Source organism: Plectropomus leopardus, chromosome 15, assembly GCF_008729295.1.
Source record: "Plectropomus leopardus isolate mb chromosome 15, YSFRI_Pleo_2.0, whole genome shotgun sequence".
NCBI classification, from domain to species: Eukaryota; Metazoa; Chordata; class Actinopteri; order Perciformes; family Serranidae; genus Plectropomus; species Plectropomus leopardus.
Genome location: NC_056477.1, coordinates 32,352,163 through 32,374,290, shown reverse-complemented (window position 1 = coordinate 32,374,290; position 22,128 = coordinate 32,352,163). Strand labels below are relative to the sequence as shown.

Genomic DNA, 22,128 nt, shown 5'->3' with positions numbered 1-22,128 from the left:
AAAATAGTTATGTATTAAACTCTGCTGTGATTCTCTGTTGTGTCTTTACGGGCACATGGCATTACTGCTCTGTGCTGCCGCCCGTGTACCTGTCTCTGTGTCATCTGCACGGTGCGCCAAGCTGTCTCGAGCACTACTCGTTCTGCGGCTCTGTTTACAGCACAAGACATCAGCCGGTCTGCTGAGAGCTAATGCTGCGTGAATACTGATCAAGGTTATGAGTTATTAAGACAGAGGCCCCGTAGTACCATCACAGCAAACTCTTTTTGGCTCTCACAGTAACAGCGTCAGTGCAGTAGCTGCACTTCGTCCGTTCTTACCTTTCACAAAAAAGCCCTAGACACCCAGCTTGCCAGAGGAAACTCATTTATACACAGTGGTTGTGGTGATGAGATGTTCATAATATTTAATACTTTTACTTCAGATTTTGCTCTGACCTCTTCTTTCAGTTTGCATATTATCTCAATTACATTTGCTGAAATAAATGTAAATATTAGGATAAAAAAGCTATTTATTATTTTGTCTGGTAAAAAAATATGCTAGGCTAGTAGATATTTCTTCCAGCCAAATTGGCTGATGAATCAAAAGGTAAATTGTGGACACTGACTGTCAACTGTCGCGGGCAGCAAATTTCAATATTCCATAATAACACAGGAAGCTGCTGTCATTTGACTTTGCATGGTCCAGTCTGTCTCAAACTTCACATCCTGCTGAAGTGTCACAGCCTGAAGACATCTACATGTTAATATCTGGTTATAGCACCACCATTCTACAACAAAAAAAGGCATCTCCAGCCTCAACACTACATGGAGGAAACACTAATTCACTGCTGTGTGGAGTGTTCCCCATTCTCAGAGAGACACGGTTGCATCAGTCGGCGTCCTGCCAGAAGCCCCAATGTGTGCGGAGGTGCAAGGGCCCGTTCATCGCTGCTTGCAGCTTTAATTTTTGTTAACTGTTTTGATGGGAACCATGTCTTTGTCAGGTAAAATGTTTAGTTTTTTGGGGGACAAACTCTTTGGTGTTTTCATTTTCATCCGTGACTTCCCACTTGTGAAATAAAGGGGGAGGGGAAAGAAAGCCAAGACTCAATGGTTTGCTATGATTGGTTTATCTGTGTATCTTTAGGGCATAAAACAGACAAGCAAATAGTGAGCTTCAGCTCAGAAAAAACAAGATTAGGTTAAAACCTAGAATATGGCTGGACTGTGTACTGTGGTTCCCAACCTTTGTCCTTCAGGGACTTATTTACTGTCACTGAGTACACTGAAGACATATTTTAGGGATATTTCATATTAAATTAAGAGAAAGGTTGAAAATAAGGCAATGTGCCTGTGGCCCCAGGCCCCCAAATCACTATGTCTGCCCCTGGTAATAATGACTAGACTGACAGTAAGTCAGCTAGTTAGTCTAGTCTGACACAGTCAGACTAGACTTACTAGCACAGCATTCATTCTTGTTTCTCTAATATTTTGTATTATGTAAAGAGAGCGTCTGATATTATGTTTTGTTTGGCGGCCCTGGATAAAGCCGGTTTAGTCACCGTACATTAGGTCAGGAATAAAAGAATCTTGCCTTCTGGACATGATGGACACGTAAAATTTATAATCTTGATTTAAAATTGAGATCAGCCTGCGATATGAGGATATTAGATCGTGAAGAATGAGATTGTGTCCACGATCCGCCATCACGGAGAGATCTTTTTGTTGTGCTATAGTGCACATTCTATGGTCATACACACGATACATCCAAACTTTTTGCCTGGATTGCAAAATGGCAGCGCAGCCTCCGCCAGTCACGCAGGGACGTTCATCCCCTGGTCTGAGTGGAGCTCCACAGAAAGCAGCTTCCTTCAGCTGTGTGACTGTGTCTAACGTTAAGTGTATTGTTCCGCATTTAAACCTATATTTCAGGGTTGCCAACTCATGCTCCTGGAGTGTGACACACGCTTTCACTGTCAGTGTCACGCTCTCATGACACCAAAGCAAATCTTACACCAAAACACTGCAACAGCAGAAGTGTTAAACAAACATGCAATGCAGTGAATGCAATGTAATGCAGTTTTTCATGTTTATTGCACCTAGGTTATTTTAAAGGCCCACATTTGTGCTGTGTGGAGATCTCAGGTACTCAATTCATTTTTTTAAGATTTCATTTATTTTCTTATGGCACTAGCATATGGAACAGGGACAGCTAAATGTAGCAGTTTACTTGAAAAATCATTCTTGTAAATGTTATTTACCACTTTTCTATGCAGCTGAAGTAAATGTCAGACTGGCATGTAATGTACAAGTGTGTGATTCAACTTTTGTTTTTGTTTAAGAAGGGAAAGAAAATCGCAATAATCAATACTGTTGAATCACAATACTTTTAGAATCTCAATAAATCAGAATCGCAATACAAATCGAAACGGCACCCAAGTATCTTGATATAATTGAATCGGGACAAAAGCATATCTTCTCAGTCCTACTGGATAGTTAATAAACAACAATACCATTATTTCCTTTTTAATATAGTGCCCCAGGAATAAGTCCTAAAACCCAGCAATGAGTTACCATTTCAGCACTCCCTGTTTGCTCGTCTCAAAGTCCAAGGGTTTTTCGAATGGGTTTTTGGTTAGATGCCTTAAATAAGGTCTGTCATCAACACAAACTTGAAGAGAATTCACATTTTGTTAGATGATATAAAATAAATAGTTTACGACTTTCACGTCAGCCAACCAATTCTAAAATATTAACCCTGTCCCTGACAACTGCCATGTTGCTCATGTTTAACAGTTATCACATCTGTTTGCTATGTTAGTGAGATAGCTAACCTGATTAAAAGGTAAGCATCAGAGCATCTTTCTGCAGCTCAGCAGCTGATGGTGCAGTGATGGTTTTGTCTGTTGAATGTTGACCTAATGCTATGTTGTTACCTAGTTGGTGGGACACAATGCTGGAAAGTAAATGAACAATGTCCCCATCTTTTACTCTCTGTGGAAACAAGCATATTGCAATGATACTTGTTTACTACTTTAACTTACTAGCTAACCACATAGCTCCTCTATACCTTGTTAGCTGACTGGAAGCTAATGTCTGAACATTCATAAAAATGAATGTTCAATCAGTCTTTACATATATGCAAAAACAATGTCGGTATACATAGTTTTCTGTGGCGATTAGACTGTATATAAAGATGGACGATGTGTCTACACTTACACCTGCTATGCTTAAGTGAAGCCAAAAAACTTGGGATACAGCAGCTGCCACCTTGTGCTGGTGATGTCTCTGCACAGTAGCTATCTCCGTGGTGGGGGAGTTCCCTCCAACAGACCCATCTGACCAATCCTGAACAGGCCCATAGAATGAGAGTGCGTGGATTGGTATACTGTAAATCATAGCAGAAAATCACATTTTGTACAATCCAGTAACTCATTAAAAACAAACTTATCAGAAAAACACGTTACTTGGAAAAACATCAGGGTGATGTGAACTAGCTTACATGATAGAATCCATCATTGGGAAAACACTTTTTGGTGTCTACTCTGAGTTTTAGTTTGGGCCATGTCCTATTCACTAACATGTAGGGGATGGGCTTTATGGCTTTTTATATATGGATATATATTTATATATATATATTTTTATGGACCATTCACCAGTGACCAGTGATGACATGTATTATATATTTTACACTCTGTGCATTTTGACCTGGTGATAACCTGGTCACTTCACAGTGACACGGTTCAGTACTATCACCTGACCTGATCTCAGCTGTCTTCTTCCTTTGCTTACTCAGCATAGTACCGTTATGTACCACATAAGGAAACAGAGTGCTGCATCCATCCAACCGAGTGTAACTGAACACAAGAGCTGTGTGTGTGTTGTGGCGAAGACCCGTGCGAGTGGAGGAGAATTGACAGTGATGCAGTAAAGCGATACATAGCATAAAGCATATTTAGTTTATTCAATTAAAAAACACAGTCTAGACCAATTCTATATGAAAAGCGACCTTAGATCACAATAAAACTGATTTGACTTTTCAGGGGGCGTATGGGGTCGCCCCCCCCCCCCCCAATATAATGGGAGGGAAAACACGTTATGTTGCAATCGAAAACATACAACGCTTCTAGGATTTGCTATTTGAAATTAACAGAATACAGTTTAACCAACATTTCTCTCTTCTCCTTGCCCCCCCCCTTATTCTCCCTATCTCTCTCTTGCAGGAGTCGTCAAGTTTTCTGCAGTGTTTTCCCGGTAAGATTTACATCCTCACTGAATGTACAACAGATGTAGTTCAGTAATTTGGACTCGTAAATTAGTTCTCTCTCTTGAGAGCTTAGCATAATTAGTAACTGATTATATTAACAAAATTAAGCATTACCTCTTACAGCTATTTGTTGCTGCAGACATGTCAGAATTTCAGTAAGAAAGCTATATATAAGAACTAAATGCTGTAAAATCTTACTACTTCCCTCCTGTCCTTCTTTGCCCCACTCACCTCAACCTGCTCCCCTCTTTTTCTTTCTCCCTGTTGCCCCTCCTCTAGGTGTCTTTTGCTGGAATGGCCAGGCTAAGTGGCGTGGGGGGGCTTAGCCCCAAAACAAAGACCACCAGCACAGACAATTCCACTGCTGACAGATTACAAAAATATCTACAGATTGACACTTCTATGTAGAAACACCTGCATAGCTGCTTGAAAAAGAGAATTGAACATGCAGCAAATTTGTTCCTGATATTCTGGACCAAACTGGTCCTCCAACAGAGATCACTTGTGCAGTTGTTAGCTTTCATTCAGTCAACATTTCTTCTTTTTGGACCCCCTAATATTTTACATTCCATCCATCAAATAATACCTCCTTCTCTCCCTCTTTCCATTCAGTCATCAGTCAGGGTATTTAGTGCTGCACAGCTTGATATGGAGAGCAGGTAATGGATGATGCTGGCCATGGTGACCTAGTGTAAATGGCTATTTCTCAGCACAGCTCAGTGCCAGTATCTACTACTCGATTTTCCTCCTATACTCCCCCATACTCTCATCCCTGCTCCACCTCTCTGCTCTCCTGCCTTGTTCACAGCTGCTTCTTATTGCCCAGTCCTGCCTCTCCCCTCCAACACAATGGTAGGTGCAGGCTTGGGTGTTTGGAAGCTAATGCGAGGTGTCCGTCAGCTGGAGCTGCACCGCCTCATCCTGGCACTTATCATCTTCTGCTTACTGTCCATGGCCTTTCTAGCTTACTATGTCTCCAACAGTCCCAAAATCAAAGAGGCCCCACCATTACCCTTTAGTGACTGTGGTGGAGGAGGGGGGATGTCACTGGGAGGAAGTATGGGAGCTGTCGGAGGAGGGCCAGGTGTCCAAAGGGCACCACTTTTCCTTCCTCCACGCCAGGGCCGATTACGACAGGTGAAGGCTGTGGACAATTCCAGAACAGAGCCAGTAGTTCTGGTGTTTGTAGAGAGCATCTACTCCCAACTGGGCCAGGAGATTGTAGCCATATTAGAGTCAAGCCGCTTCCACTACCGGACAGAAATAGCTCCTGGTAAAGGAGATATGCCTACACTGACAGAGCATAACCGTGGACGATACACATTGATCATCTATGAAAATGTATTGAAATATGTCAATCTGGATGCATGGAACCGTGACTTGCTGGACAAGTATTGTGCTGAGTATGGAGTTGGTGTCATTGGCTTTTTTAAAGCTAATGAAAACTCTCTTCTCAGTGCACAACTCAAAGGTTTCCCCCTCTTTCTACACTCACACCTGGGACTCAGGGACTACCGTATCAACCCCAATGCTCCTCTACTCTACATCACCAAGCCCAACCAAGTAGAGCAGGGCTCTTTACCAGGGGATGACTGGACCATTTTCCAGTCGAACCACTCTACCTATGAACCAGTGCTTCTGGCCAGCACCAAGTCCTCTGAAGCACTGGCACATTTTGGGCCCAGCCCATTACGGGCCCTTCATGCTACTGTGGTCCAGGACTTGGGGCTCCATGATGGCATTCAAAGAGTTCTCTTTGGGAATAATCTCAACTATTGGCTTCACAAGCTTGTGTTTGTAGACTCCATTGCCTACCTGACAGGGAAGAGACTGTGTTTGTCCTTGGACCGCCACATCCTGGTGGATGTGGATGATATATTCGTTGGCAAGGAGGGAACTCGTATGAAGGTGTCAGACGTGGAGGTGGGTAAGCCATAGCCACACAAGAGACCACAAATGACATTAACGTTAGCTGCCTCTCAAATTGCATTGCATTTGCTTGTGAAATGTTGGCATGCATTTATATTCATTTTAAGAGGGTTTCAGATTGTATGTGATGGGAATTATTTTCTCACGCACTCACCATCATCATCACTTAACTATTCTCACATAAAAAAAAAAGTGGTAAAGAATTAAATACAATAGACGAAACATTTAAAAAGGACACCTCAACTAAACTACCTATTTGGGAGGGGCCCTAACTATGGCATGTAACATCAAAACAAAACAAGAAAAAAGAAAATGCAAACGAAAAGAAAAACTACTGAAAGAGTAGATAAAAGAAGAGTTCAGAGGCTAAGTAGTTTTAGGATGCCAATATGCAATTCATTTCAAATAAAAAGGATTGCTGATATCCTAACAACGGCTTTAATTAATGTTTTTATACAGGGTTCCCATGGTCAAGGAAAAACTGTAAAAGTCATAGAATCAATCACATTTTTCACATTTTCGTATAATTGGTAAAAAGCATTGAAAGTGTTGGAAGAGTTATGGATTTTTGTTGTGTGTAATAATATTGTTATAGTAAACTCTATGGACAGCTGTTGGTGTTATATAACATAAAGGCAAATGTAATTTCTGAAGCTGACAACGCAGTGCAGCTCTAATATGCGTCAATATGTGACCTTTGTTTCCAGCTAGCTGAAATTCTGTTTCAGTAGAGTTTGAATCTCATATGTTTGAGAAACGCCGGGCAAAAGAGGTAAGAAATAAACTATGGGTCATTGAGAAGTCATGGAAAAGTTTAGCAATTTTATCCATGAAAATGTATACTGTATACTATACTATATATATACTGTATATATAAGTATACGAGTGCTCATGAAACAGACATAGTCCCTCCACCCTCCACAAATTTGCTATCTGTTTATAATATTTTTCAATCGTGTTTTTACAGTGTAATTGTGATGTTTAAGTAGTGAGACAGCAATGTAGTTCATGTATAACCATACAATAGCTTTTTGCCTCTGGGGATTTGTGTAAAATGTGTAAGTGTCATAAACTCATGTTCATCATACAGCTTATTTTTGGCGATAACCAAAAACCCCATTAGGTTTTTGACGAGGGAACCAGTGAGATGCCAACTTCCTGGTTGGCCTAGAAAAATCCGTCATCCCTACACCGCTCTATTTCTTAGGCTGCAGTGGCACTTTTATCATTCTCCAAGGAAACAATGAACTGCTCTGCCTCACTAAGCTCATAAAAGGTGTTGCTGTTGCTCCCCTGGGAGAGCTTGGTTGTAACTAAGTAGGGAAGGAAGGCCTCGAACCCTTTGGTGCGAGCCTCATGCATGATTTTTCAGCAGGATCACCAACATTTTGTCATTGCTTTGCTATAGTCTGTGGCAAACTTTAGTTGAATACCAGCCACCTTCAGGGGAGTTTTTCTTATTTTCTTTTGTAACCGGTCTCTGTCCGTGTAACAAAGGCATTTTATAATTATTGTACAAGAGCGCTGTGCCTTGCCAAGACCAGGTTTAGATCGATGACCAAAGTGGTGGCATCTCATCAATTCAGGGGGAGAAGACACACAGACAGGGAACCATTTAGGAATATTTTCCATCAGGTAGGCACGGGCATTCAGGCCCTCAGCTCCTCTTTAAGATTAAAAATGAGCAAACTATCTCTATGTGCCCTGTCTCCCATGTTCATGAGCTTGTTTTCATAGACTTGTAAGTTTTTTAGGCATGAAGCTGTTGATTTTTCATTGTTGCCGGAGATGAAGTGTTTCAGACCGTAAAGCCCTTATGTCTTTGTTTCTGGGATGTTAAATTAGCTTTCGACAGCTTTTTTGTCAGCTGTCTGTTTACATAAAAAGCTAGTTGTAATTAACATAATATATTATTACTGCACTGAGAAAAGATCTGTCAACTTGTCACCATATAGGATGATGCCTACTTTAGAAGGCCTCACCAACTCTGAGCCGAGAAAAACAAAGTGGAACAAGTCTAAAGCAGCCGCTGGATGTGGCCAATCAAATTAAGATAACAAAAATATAGGGTTCTGCCCCTAAACTGCTGATCGTAAGGTCGAATTTATGCTTATTTTTATGCAGGTTTTGAGAGCTTCAGTCCGGTCTTGGCATGGTTTTACAAAGTCAATGCAAATGTGATCTTTTGTTTAATTTTATCACAAAACTCTTGGTGCCTTGTTTTTTTTCTGAACAAAGCATGGAGATTCTGGCTGGTTAGCAAGCAGCGCAGTGGCTCAGTAAGTTTCTGAAGGAGTAAGGTCCTGGGTTCAGACCTTGGCTCAAGCTCTCTCTGTGGGTTTTAATGTTTCTCTGTTATGTTGAGTAGCAGTCAGGATTCCAGTTTTTTCACCTCAATTCGAATTTGTTTTATTTTTTTGCGGGTCTAGGAATCTATCATCATGAGTTCTTTTTTCCTGAACAGCAGTTGGTGAAGTTTGAGTTGCAGAGTAGGTAAAAGATCAGTTGATCCGATTATACTGATGGATGAAAGGAGCAGCTGCTGCAAAGGCGAGTGAATGCAAACTTTAAGAACCAACACAAGGAACAGTGACATTTTATCTTCACTGATTCTAGTGTTCTGCTGCTATATCTGCGCCCAGAGTATGTTTTGCGCCCAGAGAGTTTGGTGCAGTGAATAACGAAATGGTATATTTTTTCAAATAGAACTCCTAAAAATTACATTAGTGCAGCAGATGCTGTAATTGTGGCAGACCATTGTAAATAAACAGATGCATGGGAAACCCCAGAAAACTAAAACATGTTCTGTAAAATGATATATTACAGAAGTTGACATAAAGACACCTGTATCAAGAGCAAGTCTAAAGTTCTAGTGTATTCCAATTTTCATCCAACACTTAAAAATGTATTGCACATAACGCATGTCAATTGTTACTAGTTGGGATTAAGGGCTTGTTGAATCAGTGATGTCAGACAACAATGGTTAATTATTTTATAATCATAACTTTGAGATGAAATGTCACTGAGTAAAGTGAGGTGTATTTTTCTCTTCTCACAGGCATTGCTCACCACACAAAACAAGCTGAGAGCACTGGTCCCTAATTTCACCTTCAATTTGGGATTTTCTGGAAAGTTCTATCACACAGGTATGGAAAATCATATCAACAAGGCTTTCTGTTTGAAATATAATCCTATAGTAAAGATGAAGATTTGAAACTTTGCCTTTGTATGTTAAAGACGAAAGTTTAAAAATGCCTCATTATAAATGAGGCCATTATCTCTGCCTTGACATAACAATCTTTTGTGGAAATTTTGTGTTTGTAGTAATTCTGAATGGCCCATGCGCCCTTTTACCCTTCGGCCATCACTGCATCAAAGCAGACTGTGAAATTGGGAGATTTCGGTAAACACTGACATTAACCACAATAAATGATACAATTTAAAATAACTATTGCAAACAAGTGTTTTAAACACAAGTATAAAAAGTTGATTGGCTTTATTCAGTTCCCTAAAAATAATTCTGATTACCGATAATATCAGTAATCAGTAGAGAGTCTTCACTAGTATTTATATAGCTCACCACTACCTCACATTTACTTACCCAATTATACCTTTCTCCAACGATTATAGCCCAATAGTTCATTTAATTGGACTACTGTCCTTATCCCAGTAAACGAGAACTGATTTACTGACCTCAATTATCCAACTCTGCCTCACTAGGTGGCCATATGCCTCCTTTTAGCTAGTTGCCATAGACAGGATTGCAATGTTTACTTACAACTTCAGGGTAGAAAACATCCAGGTCACGCACAGAGGAGCTGAGCAAACTCTTGATTGATTAGTCTAAAGCCACCAAAAAAAATCAATATCAGTTTAACTGTATGCAATATTTAAAATATTTTGACTGTTTTACCTTGCTGTAATACAGCCCTTACCAACTGGAATTTGAAGCAGTCATATCAGAAACACCAGACTCCATTGACTCATTTTACTCCATTGAATGGCAGAGCTGCTGCTCTACCACTGCCTCCATCAGCTGTTGTGTAAGGTTAAACTGAAATTGAATGTTTTAGTTTGCTAAAATTTGTTTTTCTATGTCCCCATCCACAGCAGGACATTATTTAGCTCCCCTGCAGGTGTTGTGTTGAAGACTGATCCCCTGGTGCATAATTTAAAAAAAACCAAAAAAAAAAACCATAAATGACGAAAAGTGGGGAGGCGCTTGCATTAACAGGATGGAAGAAATATTCAGTGGGGAAACAAATGTTGACATGACACCTGTAGATCTGGTTTATCAAAGACATTAGCAGAGCAACACAGTTCATAAAATGGCACAATAGAAACCTGTGTCTTATTTTGCATTCTTCCGTTTTTCTTTTTCTTTTGTTTTTCCAGGCTTTCTTCTATGAATTTATGAAGTTAGACATCCAGGCAAAGCTCGGCCTGGTGACGAGCGTGCGCAGAACGCCTAGACCAGTTCAGGTCTAGTTGAGGTGTCTACATGGAGAAGTAGCTTCTTTCTCAACTGCATTATCTAGTTGTGTCGGTCCAACTTTGATAAATTCAATTTAGTACAATGTCAGTCGGACTAACATGTTTACTTGTATTTTAAAGTCAATTTTTTTCGGACTAACAAAATAATTTGACTTTTTCTAGCATCATGTAAACATATCAAATGACTCTTAAAACCCAGATATGTGTAAGCTTTTCAGCATCTCCTGTACCCTGTCTCAAGGTCGATTGGGTTTTTTGAATTGGTTTTTAGTTAGATGACTGAAATAAGGTCTGTGTTTAACACAAGCTTAAGAGACTTAAAAGTTTTGCTCTATGGTATAAATTGCTTCAGTAAATACCCCATTCGTGAATTTTGAAGCCTGAGGGTGGTTTCAAAAAGACAGTTGCCAACAAGTGGCTAAATGAGACAAAAGAACGTCACCATACCGAGCTGCGCTAAACATGGCTTTACAGCCCTGTTGTCTTGGCAACATTAAGTCGTTCGACCATCATGTAATTTGTTAATAGCTTAACATTAATTTTAAACCTGCATTTACACTTAAAAAAACATAAAAGTAATGCTCAAAGCATGCTAAGTATCACAAACTTTGTTTGCCACAGAGCATATTTTCTGTAAAAAACACCAATGATGGTAAAAATCCCACAGGCTTTTTGCTGAGGGAACAAGGAAGATGCTAACTTTCTTACAGCCTACAAAAAAAGTAGCACAGTTTTACTCTGAGCAGAACTACAGCCCCAATTTTAAAAGCATAAGACATTGTGTAAATGTAAATAAAAACAAAGATCTGTGAATCCTTTTCTACCTATATTCAAGTGAAAACAGTACAAAGACAAGATATTTAATGATAAAATAATAATATATTTCATTTATTGACACCTTTCAGGACACTTAAGGTCACCTTACAAAAAAACAATAACCGTAAAACAGCATAAAAACACATATCAGAAATATCACCAAACAAAGTAATCAATTCAAAGTGAAGAAAAACAGTACCAAAAAAAAAAAAAAAAACAAAAGTTCAACAACAGTGAATTACTCGGAATACGCAAGTCTAAAAAGGTGGGTTTGAAGCAGGATTTGAAAATAGGGATAGAGTCAATTTCACAGATTGTTTGTGGGAGAGAATTCTAAAGATGAGGGGCAGAACGGCTGAAAGCTCTGAAACCCATAGAGGATAAACGAGCTGGAGGTGTAGTGAGGAGCATGAAGGAGGAAGACCCAAGAGTACAAGAGGGCAATGGCGGGCCGTGCATTTCAACGCTAGGCCTTCAGTGATGTCCTACTTAGTCCTACCTAAATTAATACACCCCATAATACCATCAATATGACACCATGGCCCATGATTCCATACAGAATCACACATATACATTATCAACCTTAATATAGGCTAGTCGAGCAACACTTAATTTCAGGAGCATTTAAAATAAATAATTTTTAGCATTTTTGCCATTTTACTTTGTTACCCTTGATTTAATACAAACAAAATAAAAATGTGAAAAACATATTAAAAATACAAATAAAATGCTCTCACTCACCAACATGGATCTCCTCCACAGCGCCTGCTTATTTGAAAATAAAATCTATCCTTCTTTCTTTTATCAAGAAGACTTCAATGGCTCTGTTGTACATTTTATCTGTGCGTTTCAGTTCCATCAATAAGTCCTTTTCTATGGACATGGAGGCTAGTGCTGGAAGCCGTGTCTGTCCGGTTGTGTTTCTGGCATAAGTTTCATGACGCTTTAATGCTAAGAGTGAGCGCTCAACAGAGGCAGTGGGCACAGGGATAGTCACAGCCAAACAGGCCAGTGCGTAAAGTTGTCTCATACTCTCACTCAGATTTTTGCTCAGAAGAAAATCATAGAGATCAGTGGGACTTTTCACTTCAAAATCAGCCATGGCAAATATTACAGTCAGGCTAGCTAGCATAGGGTCTGGCTGACCTCTTCTCACAAGATCTATTTTTTCTTGAAAGGTCCGTCTTGAAAATGGCGTGGCAAGTATATCTGCAACCAAATCTATCCTTTCTCCTCCGGCCATTGTGGGTTAAAAAAAGCACCGATACCTGTCCAGGCTAACAAATCTCCTAGTTTAGTTCAGATATTTTGCAAAGTGTCGCCTTTCAGGCTCTCACGAGTGCTTATCCAATCACAGGACGTGTACATGCCAACTTCAGCGTAAGACATTCTAGCTGGCCTTGGTGTCACAGACTCGAGAGCTGATTGGCTATCGCAAGTGTCCGTTCACTTACAGCGCACAGAGCCTGCTCTGTTGATTCTAAAGGCCTCAGGCAGATTTCATAGAACCTGACAACACAAGCTAGCTGAAATATGATTGGATAAAAACTCTAGCATAATATATAACACTGGAAGCAGCGAAACCACGTGGATATAATATGACATAAAAAGAACAGACTAGGGAGAATAATTTTATTTAAAAATATTTACGAAAAAAGACAAAAAAACATTTACTTTTCTGAATATGTTTAGGCCAGCAGAGAAGGCCTTGCTGGCCCTGATGGCCCACCCCTGCGGGAAGGTGTGTAATGATGAAGAAGGGCAGAGAGATACGGATGAGCGAGGTTATAGAGAGCCTTGAAAGTGAGGCCAGTGAAGTTGTTTTAGGATGGGGGTTATGTGTTCTACTCAGGGAGTTCTGGTAATGATGCGGTCAGCAGAGTTCTGAAGTAATTGAAGATTATGAAGGAGCTTGAGCGGAAGATCAAAGAGGAGAGAGTTCCGGTAGTCAATGCAGGAGGTGATGAGATCGCTGACAAGGGTGACAGTGCTATTGGGTGTGAGAGATGGACGGAGATGGTTGATAATGAGTAGATGAACATATGCAGACCGAGTGATGTTATTGATATGTGCTTCAAGCGATAGTGTGCTGTCAAGGATGACTCCCAGACTCTTGGTGTCGTCTGCATAACAATGAAATACCAAAGTTCCTGAAAATATGTCTAAGTGGTAGGAGGTAGATGATAAAAAGGAGAGGACCCAGGACAGAGCCCTGAGGAGCACCGATAGTAACTGGGGAGTGCTGTGATCTGAATGTTTTTAATTGAACAAACTGTGTGCAACCTGAGTCACAGTGAAACCAATAGATGCTAATCTGTCTAGGAGGATGGTACTGTATGTGAGATGGTGTCAAAAGCTGCACTGAGATCAAGGAGGATGAGTATTGTTAAGATGCCATAGTCAGCTGCCATCAACAAATCGTTGGTAATTTTGACCAGGGCTGTTTCGTTGCTGTAAAGGGGACGGAAACCAGACTGGAATTCTTCAAACAGGTTATTGTCGGAGAGGTGAGTGTGGACCTGCTTAGCAACAGTCAGCAGTCAGCAGTCGACAGTCAACATGATGCAGCATCTGAGCTGGCATCGTAGTGAGGCGCTCCGGTCAGCCCCACCTCCGCACATGCCTCTTTAAAGACAACTACAACAACTACATGGACAAACCACACTGAGAAGTGCATTTGCAGTATAAGAGCTAAAGAGAGTGCCCAACTTATCATCCACGAGTGGGAAATGGCCAACTTAGATCTTCAAACTCTTCTTCATACAGAGCCTCCATGTGGGTCTTCCAGTCCAGCTTGTTGTCGAACTGCACCCCCAGGTATCTGTAGCTGGAGACCACCGCCACCTGAGTACCCCTGATGTCTGCTGTGACTGGTTTGAGCCTCTTTCTCCCAAGGTCCACTATCATCTCCTTAGTTTTGGAGGTATTTAGCTGCATTCTGAATGTTTGCATAAAGCAGTTGTCAGTGTTGTGCCAAATAAGGTTAACAGGAAAGGGGACAGAACAGACGCAACCCTGCAGGTACACGTACTGTGGTTTACAGGTTAAGTAGTCCATGACCCATGAGAAGAGTGTCGGCTCCACCTGCATCCCCTCATCTTCTTCCACAGCAGCCCTGGTTGGATTGTATCAAATGCACTTGAGAAATCGAAAAAACATAATCCTTGCCATAGTGCCACGTTTGTGCAGATTTACGTGAACCCTCTGCAGCATGTAGATGAAGGCATCATCCACTCCAGTGTTGGGATGGTTAGCAAACTGCAGAGGATCTGTGTTTGTGCACACCCTGGGCATGATGTGACCAAGGATCAGTCTCTCGAGTGTTTTCATGATGTGTGAAGTTAGTGCAACGGGCCTTAGGTCATGTGAGTTAGTGTATCTTTTGGGGAACCAGGATAATGCAGGAGATGCAGGCTCATATTGAATAAGTGGGTGAGGATTCTACACAGCTGTATGGAGGTCTTCAGCAGTCTAGGGCTGATTCCATCAGGTCCAGCTGATTTCCCCTGCTTCAGTCTGTCCAACTGGCTCTTGACCTGGCACAAGCCATGGTGTGGGGAAAAGGGCTGCAGGCGACTGGCTGGGAGAGGAGGTGCTGTTAAATCTGTTGAAAAACATATTCAGGTCATCAGCCAGATCCTGTCCTCCATCTAGTAGTGGACCCCCCTTCTGCTCCAAGCCCTGTGTTTTCCTCATGCCATCCCAGACCTGCTTCACACCATCCTGCTGTAGCTGCTTTTCCAGCTTGTTCTTGTTGGGTACTTTAACTTTTCCTTAACCTTCACCTTCACCTTTAGAGAGTCTGAACTTGCATTTGTAGATGCAGCGATGAACTGTGTTTACTGACAATGGTTTTCCAAAATGTTCCTGAGCTTGTGTAGTAATATCCTTTATACAATTATGTTGAGGTTTGATGCAGTGCAGCCTGACGAGCCATAGGTCACAGGCAGTCAGTCTTGGCATCCCTTACATGCCAAGATTGCTCCAGATTCTCTGAATATATGTAAGATATTATGGATAGTAGATGGTGGAATCCCTAAATTCTTTGCAGTTGTGAGCTTAGAGACGTTCCCAGACTATTGGACTGTTTGCCCAAAAAGTTTTTCACAAAGTGACCATCCCCACTTGTGAAAGACTTAAACCTGTTTACCTGTGAAGTGTTCTTAACAGTTGTTAAACAACTTTCCCAGTCTTGTTGCTCGGGTTCCACCTTTTTTAAAATCTGATACAGCCATCAAAATGAAAATGAGTGTATATTTACAAACAAGAAATTGAGTTTATCTGTTAGAACATCACATATCTTGTTCTCTGTATTGCACATTATTGCATTCTATTTTTATTTACATTTTACACAATGTCCCAACTTTTGATTAAGGTTGTAATGACTAATCAAGGTACTAAATACCAACCTGACAGCAGTGTCATCTTTTTTCAACAAAGTGAAATCTTAATCCATCACTATGTGAGGCCAGATGTTGTTGTGGTATTAAAAACTGAGTGAATGTAACTTATGGCAGAAACTAAATTTTATACTTTATTGTGAATCAAGCTCATAGACTATACATTAATGGAAAGCTCCCATGACATCACCCACCAGTTTGTGGGCTCTGGTTTAGAAGCCTCAAGTACAGCATTTAATTGTTTTGGAGGATGGACTTAAGTATTTGGGGGAGAGGCTGGAGCAAAGGGTGCATCTGATTAAGAAAATTGAATTGACTTCATTTTTCAGCCTTGGAGGTTGCTGCTTGATCAGGCCACATTAATTTCATGGAAGGTGTGTGTGTGTGTGTGTGTGTGTGTGTGTGTGTGTGTGTGTGTGTGTGTGTGTGTGTGTGTGTGTGTGTGTGTGTGTGTGTGCGCGTGTGCGTGCGTGCGCGTGCGTGCGCGTTTTAGGTACTGATGAAGAGGATCGGGGAGATGACATGCTGCTGCAACACAGGATGGACTTCTGGTGGTTTCCTCACATGTGGAGTCACATGCAGCCTCACCTTTTTCACAATGTCAGTGTCTTGGCTGAGCAGATGAGGCTTAACAAGATCTTCGCTCAGGTTTGCACCATACACTGCCCACATGGCTAGTTTGACAATGTGTGGCTACATTGAGACTGAAAGGAGTGTGAAGTCATCATGGTTACACAAGTACTGTGGGCTTGAAAGTATAATCAGATTTTTAAACAGTTTTCTTTTGCAATAGACCTGGTAAAGACATTTGTAGAAATTGCCCTAGAAGAATTAGGTATTTATACTGTGAGTAAACAACTGCTTTTAGGTGGTATGTTACTCCTTGCCTATTTTTTCTTTTCCCTCCTGACTGTAACGTTCTCTTTATGATGTTGCCTGTCCCCTGTGCTACTTCTTTAACTACCCTCATCCTGCTCTCTCTCAACACCTTCCCCTCTCAAGGAGCATGGCATTCCAACAGATATGGGCTATGCAGTGGCTCCTCACCACTCTGGCGTTTACCCAGTTCACAGCCAGCTCTATGAGGCCTGGAAGTCTGTGTGGGGCATCAAGGTGACCAGCACTGAGGAATATCCTCATCTGAGGCCAGCTCGATACCGACGTGGCTTCATCCACAATGGGATCCAGGTCAGTCCACAGTCTACTGATATTACAGTAATAATCCTATCAGTAAACCTTGCTCTACTCTGATGCATTTTTTTGTTGAAAAATGAAGGTAGATGTGTAAGTGATAATGACACAGTGCAGCTGTCCTTTTCTGTGGAGACAGTGTAGCAAAAAAAAATTATATGTGAAAACTGTGCCTAACAGGGTTTGTGGATTAACCTGAATAATAGTGACATTTCAGGAAATCGCTTTGGGCCATTCAAATGTACATTTTGGATATGCTGATATCATTAATTTGGGCAGCTATTCTTGATTTAGTCTTAGTCTTGAGACAAAAATGTTTATTAGTTTTAGACTAATTTTAGTCATATAAATTCTTTATAGTATTAGTCTTGTTTCAGTCAATGAAAACTCATGCTTTAGTCAAGGTGTATATATATATATATATATTTCAACCTATACAGTCAAATTAGTCAAATAACTAATTTAAGACAACTGGGATTTGTACTGTAAATGCTGACTTATTGGTCTCACTATGAAGAAGCAGAAAAGTAACTTTATTTCAGCCTGATTTTTTTCTAAGTCTGCAACATTGTTAGTTTGGAGGTTGAAACTCAGGTCCTCTGTTAGAGTCGCTGGTTAAAATTAAACTTATAGCTTTCAGAGAAAAGTTCAGACTCTTTATATACAGCAGAGTTATTCTCAGATAACTGAGCCTCCTAGCTGCCTGTCAGACGCTGTGCAGGTAACAGATGTGAAGAGAGGCTGGCGGCTGCTCGCTCTGCAGGGGTTCACCAGCTAACTAACAGAGCTAAATGCTAACAGCCTCTGTTCAGCTAGATTAAAGGTCTCCACAGATACAGATAACAGCTCCATTATCTGCAGTCAGACACACATGGCTGCTCCTTTACTGCTGTTTGCAGGCTGGCTAAAACATCCTGGAAACATGCCAGCCAGCTGGCACTCCAATGTCTTTCATACAGCATCAGAAAACAGTTGCTTGCATGGCTGTTGTTGGTCGTTCTGTTCTCCTCTCCTCTTATTTTGAATGTCTGATTGTCCACTGACACTTAAATCTCGTCTTGTCTACGAAAATGAAACTTAGATTTCGTCATAGTTTCTATTATTAAGATCTATTTTTCATTTACAAAAATTAAAACTGGCTGAACGCCACAAAAGAAATTCTATTTACCTCTATTCTAAAAGTCCCTCTATTATGTATCAGCAGGTAGAGACAGAAATTCACTGATGAATTCACAGATTGAGTTTTTTTTTAGTACAGGATGGTAACATGGCGCATAAAAGAGTAAAAAAAGAGAGCAAAACCTCCAGTAACCCTGCAACTTAAATGCCATGCATTAAGAAAAGCACTTTGTGTCAAAGCTTTCCTTTAATGCTCTCCAATTATATTCTGTATATTGAGCATCAGTGTAAATCTGTTGAGATAGGATTTGGATTTGGCTTTTCTGCATCCCTAACATGAACACATTTTGAAGTTAAAATATGGTTTTCAGTCACGAGCAGCACTAGATAAAAAACTAGATAAAAAACATGCTCAAAAAAGTTTTGCCCTTGTGCACTGTTCACAAATGCACATTAGAGTGCTGGTTCTAGTGTATGTATTGTGAACACTGTGCAATTCCAGAGTTTTAATGGAGTGCAATGAGACATTTGAGACCAGTATCCAGAGAGAAAATACAAAGAATTAGGAATGGATCAGGCTTTTGATTAAAAAAGTCCAGTACTCTACTGGCTTAACCCCGACTAATTCCCACCTTACCCTCAGTCTGCATTCTGATCTATAAAATAGGGACAACAGGTAAAATGTCACCACTTTAAAAATGTCCACGAGAGCATATACACAATCATACAAAAATACAAGCAACTAATGTTTTCCTTGTGTGTTGTAGGTGTTGCCCAGACAGACCTGTGGTCTGTTTACCCATACAATCTTCTATAATGAATACCCGGGAGGCTCTAAGGAGCTGGACAAGAGCATCAGAGGAGGAGAACTCTTCCTCACTGTACTACTTAACCCTGTAAGAACCATCTGAATACTCCAGAGCTGTATACTTGGACTCAAGTCTCAAAATGAGAACTTGCAACTTGACTTGGACTCATCTGCTTTGAGACTTGACTTACTTTAGAATGGAATGCCTAAAGACTCCACTTGAATTGAAGGCAAAAAGGAGGTTTGAGAGGCAATTTGACCTGGTGACCCAGAGATATTGCCAAATGAAATATTGTGCCTTGATTTTATTAAGATTATGTTATTATTTGTCTGTCATACTAATTATTGGAAAATAAACTATTTTTTGTGCCACCCAGCCTGTTTTACAAAAGATATTTGAGGGGGCTGCCTACTGCATGAGGTATAAGTGATCAAATGGTTGAGTTTAAATGCTCGTGCAGTTCAGTGATCTTCACTGCTGAGAAGTCAGCTTGAAATGACAGCACCCTATTGTCACCACTTTGTAACAATTCATGTGTCTTGTAAACACAGCCAGGACACTGCTTCAAAATCCACAGAGTGTAATCTAATTATAAAAACTGAAGTTGAACCTTGTTAGCTTAGTTGAGTACACCAAAATATATATGTGCCTAAACTCAAACCATTATTTCCAGGGCTTTGAATTTACTTTTTTCCCCCATCATAACACAACCTGTGTGCCAATCAATGTAAACTTATACACACACACACACACATATAAATTTACAGGTAACTAATTATATTCTTGCTTACATCTAGCACACACACACACGTGTGTGTGTGTGCTAGATGTAAGCAAGAATATAATAAGTTACCTGTAAATTTATGTTTCCGTAGCCAAACTTTAGTTTGAGGGGAAAAAAACAAGGATTCCCAGCAGAGCATTGCATTGGTGGTTTTGGAGGCTTGACTCTGACTTGGTTCAAATTATAAAATATTACATGATGTAGTTTTAGAGTGTAGTGTAAAATGGTTCTGCTAAATTTGTGTCTTATAAATTCTGTCATGATCAAGTTTCAGTTGTGGCCAACATGTTTCTGTGTGAAAGTATTGCTCACTGTTTCGTTTATAGTTGGTAATTATCTAGGTCATTTTGAGTTAGCCCACACGCCAGCTGCTTTTAGCTCAACATCTTGTTTCTCTGTAAACAACTCCAGGTTAAATGCTAAACTAACTAACTGTAAAGGACTTGTGCCCTCTCTATCCAGATCAGTATCTTCATGACACACCTGTCTAATTATGGCAATGATCGACTGGGTCTGTACACCTTTGAGTCTTTGGTGAAGTTTGTCCAGTGTTGGACCAACCTCAGGCTGCAGACCTTGCCCCCTGTCCAACTCGCTGAGAAATACTTCCAGATCTTCCCTGAGGAGAGAGACCCACTCTGGCAGGTCAGAATATTGATTTTGTCTCTGAAAGTTTTTACTTTTTTTTGCAGAAAAGTGTTTGAGAATAGTCCAAACGTTCTTTGGATCAGAAAAAAAGGAAACATTTTACAATTTAAAAATGTATTTTGAAGACAAATGGGTATGAGGTTGCCCTTATCTTAATAGTACATGTCAAAGAAGTCATTGAAAAGTGGACATTTGACAACACCCAAGTTACTATTGGAGTGACAGAACTCAAATAATGATGGTAAGGCAGTCTTGTGCACAGGAAAGCCACGATATGAACAAAACTAAATGTATCAGAAACACTTTAATTAAAGCATAGTGGTGAATGTAATTGTGTCTTGACTTGGTTATTTTTCAGAACCCTTGTCATGACAAGAGACACAAAGATATCTGGTCTAAAGAAAAGACCTGTGACCGACTACCCAAATTCCTCATCATTGGACCACAGAAAACGGGTACCACACTCTCTATCTGTCCCTTTTTATCTTTATTATTGTCTATTTTCTGTATCCTTTGCTTTATTATTAGAAATGTCTTGTCTTTACTTAAGGCACTACAGCGCTTCATTCATTCCTAAGCCTCCACCCAGCAGTCACAAGTTCGTTCCCCAGCCCCACCACCTTTGAGGAAATCCAGTTCTTCAGTGGATCAAACTATGACAATGGGATTGACTGGTAAAGACAATACTTTTTCTTACTGTACGCCGCCTCCAGAAAGTCGTCAATCCTTAGTCACAGCCTGAAGACAACATGGTCACATGCTCTTAACCATGTAAAGCTCAAATATACATTTAAAACAATAAAAAAAAAGTTCACCTGTCACATGTTGTTTAGGAGGCCACTGATGAAATGAAAGGGGTTTTAAAATTTAGTAAGTTTTTAGGGAAATGTAAAATTGCAAAATTGGGTCCAGTTAGGAGCCAGATTTCTTAATTTGTAAAGAGTAAATGTACAGAACAGCTGAAGGTTCATTCTCAGGGTTGAGTGCTTATTTAGGACCATAACAGTATATATAATGAATAATAATCACAAGCAGCTGTGAGTTTTCTTTATTCACTTCACTGCCATCTTCACCCGTCTCCTCATCACCTGCATCAGTGTTGTCTGATCTGTCTCAAAATCACTCTTCATTTTGGATGGCATCATAAGCATCCTGCACACTATCGGGGACCCCTCTGTGGCATTCTAGAATGGGAAAGTAAAACTAAGTAAATACATTCATTAATTGATAATATAAATGAGTATTATATTTTAGTAGATAACCTGTAGGAATAGGGTGGTGGACCAAGTGTGTAGGGTAGAGAACTAAGTATTTTTCATGCTTAATAATTTTAATGCATGTTAATCAGCAATGCTGTCTGTCAGCCTATTATGAGTTTTGCTTTTCACATTGAAGGGAGCATATGCATCCCCCCACAACACATCCCCAGATTCAGGAACACTTTTCAGCTGTTCCTTAACAATATAACACACACACACTAGATTTACCAGAACATTCAGAATCTGTTTCTACCAAATGCCACAAGCTGCTCTTTGAGCCAACAAAGCCTAGAAAACCCCATTGACAGTTTAATATGTATTTTTTACTGATAAGATAGAGATACAGTTTCAAATTACAGATAGATCCAAATACTGCATCCAGGAAATTATTATTATTTATTAATTTCTGGTCTAATTTCAGAAATTTTACA

General features: G+C 40.2%; 1 protein-coding gene across 2 annotated transcripts in view; it reads left to right on the top strand.

Moving 5' to 3' along the window:
* LOC121954281 (bifunctional heparan sulfate N-deacetylase/N-sulfotransferase 2-like) overlaps positions 1 to 22,128 on the top strand; it is a 58,411-nt gene that overhangs the window by 24,921 nt on the left and 11,362 nt on the right. For both annotated transcript variants that reach the window (XR_006106560.1, XM_042501666.1), the window contains exons 2-10: positions 4,205 to 4,235; positions 4,528 to 6,171; positions 9,236 to 9,323; positions 16,381 to 16,535; positions 16,890 to 17,075; positions 18,965 to 19,093; positions 20,253 to 20,435; positions 20,797 to 20,893; positions 20,989 to 21,112. Coding sequence is in view for 1 of the 2 variants with exons in the window: in XM_042501666.1 (XP_042357600.1) it covers positions 5,098 to 6,171; positions 9,236 to 9,323; positions 16,381 to 16,535; positions 16,890 to 17,075; positions 18,965 to 19,093; positions 20,253 to 20,435; positions 20,797 to 20,893; positions 20,989 to 21,112 (2,036 nt within the window). In the remaining variant the exon portion in view is untranslated. The remainder of the gene's footprint in view (positions 1 to 4,204; positions 4,236 to 4,527; positions 6,172 to 9,235; positions 9,324 to 16,380; positions 16,536 to 16,889; positions 17,076 to 18,964; positions 19,094 to 20,252; positions 20,436 to 20,796; positions 20,894 to 20,988; positions 21,113 to 22,128) is intronic.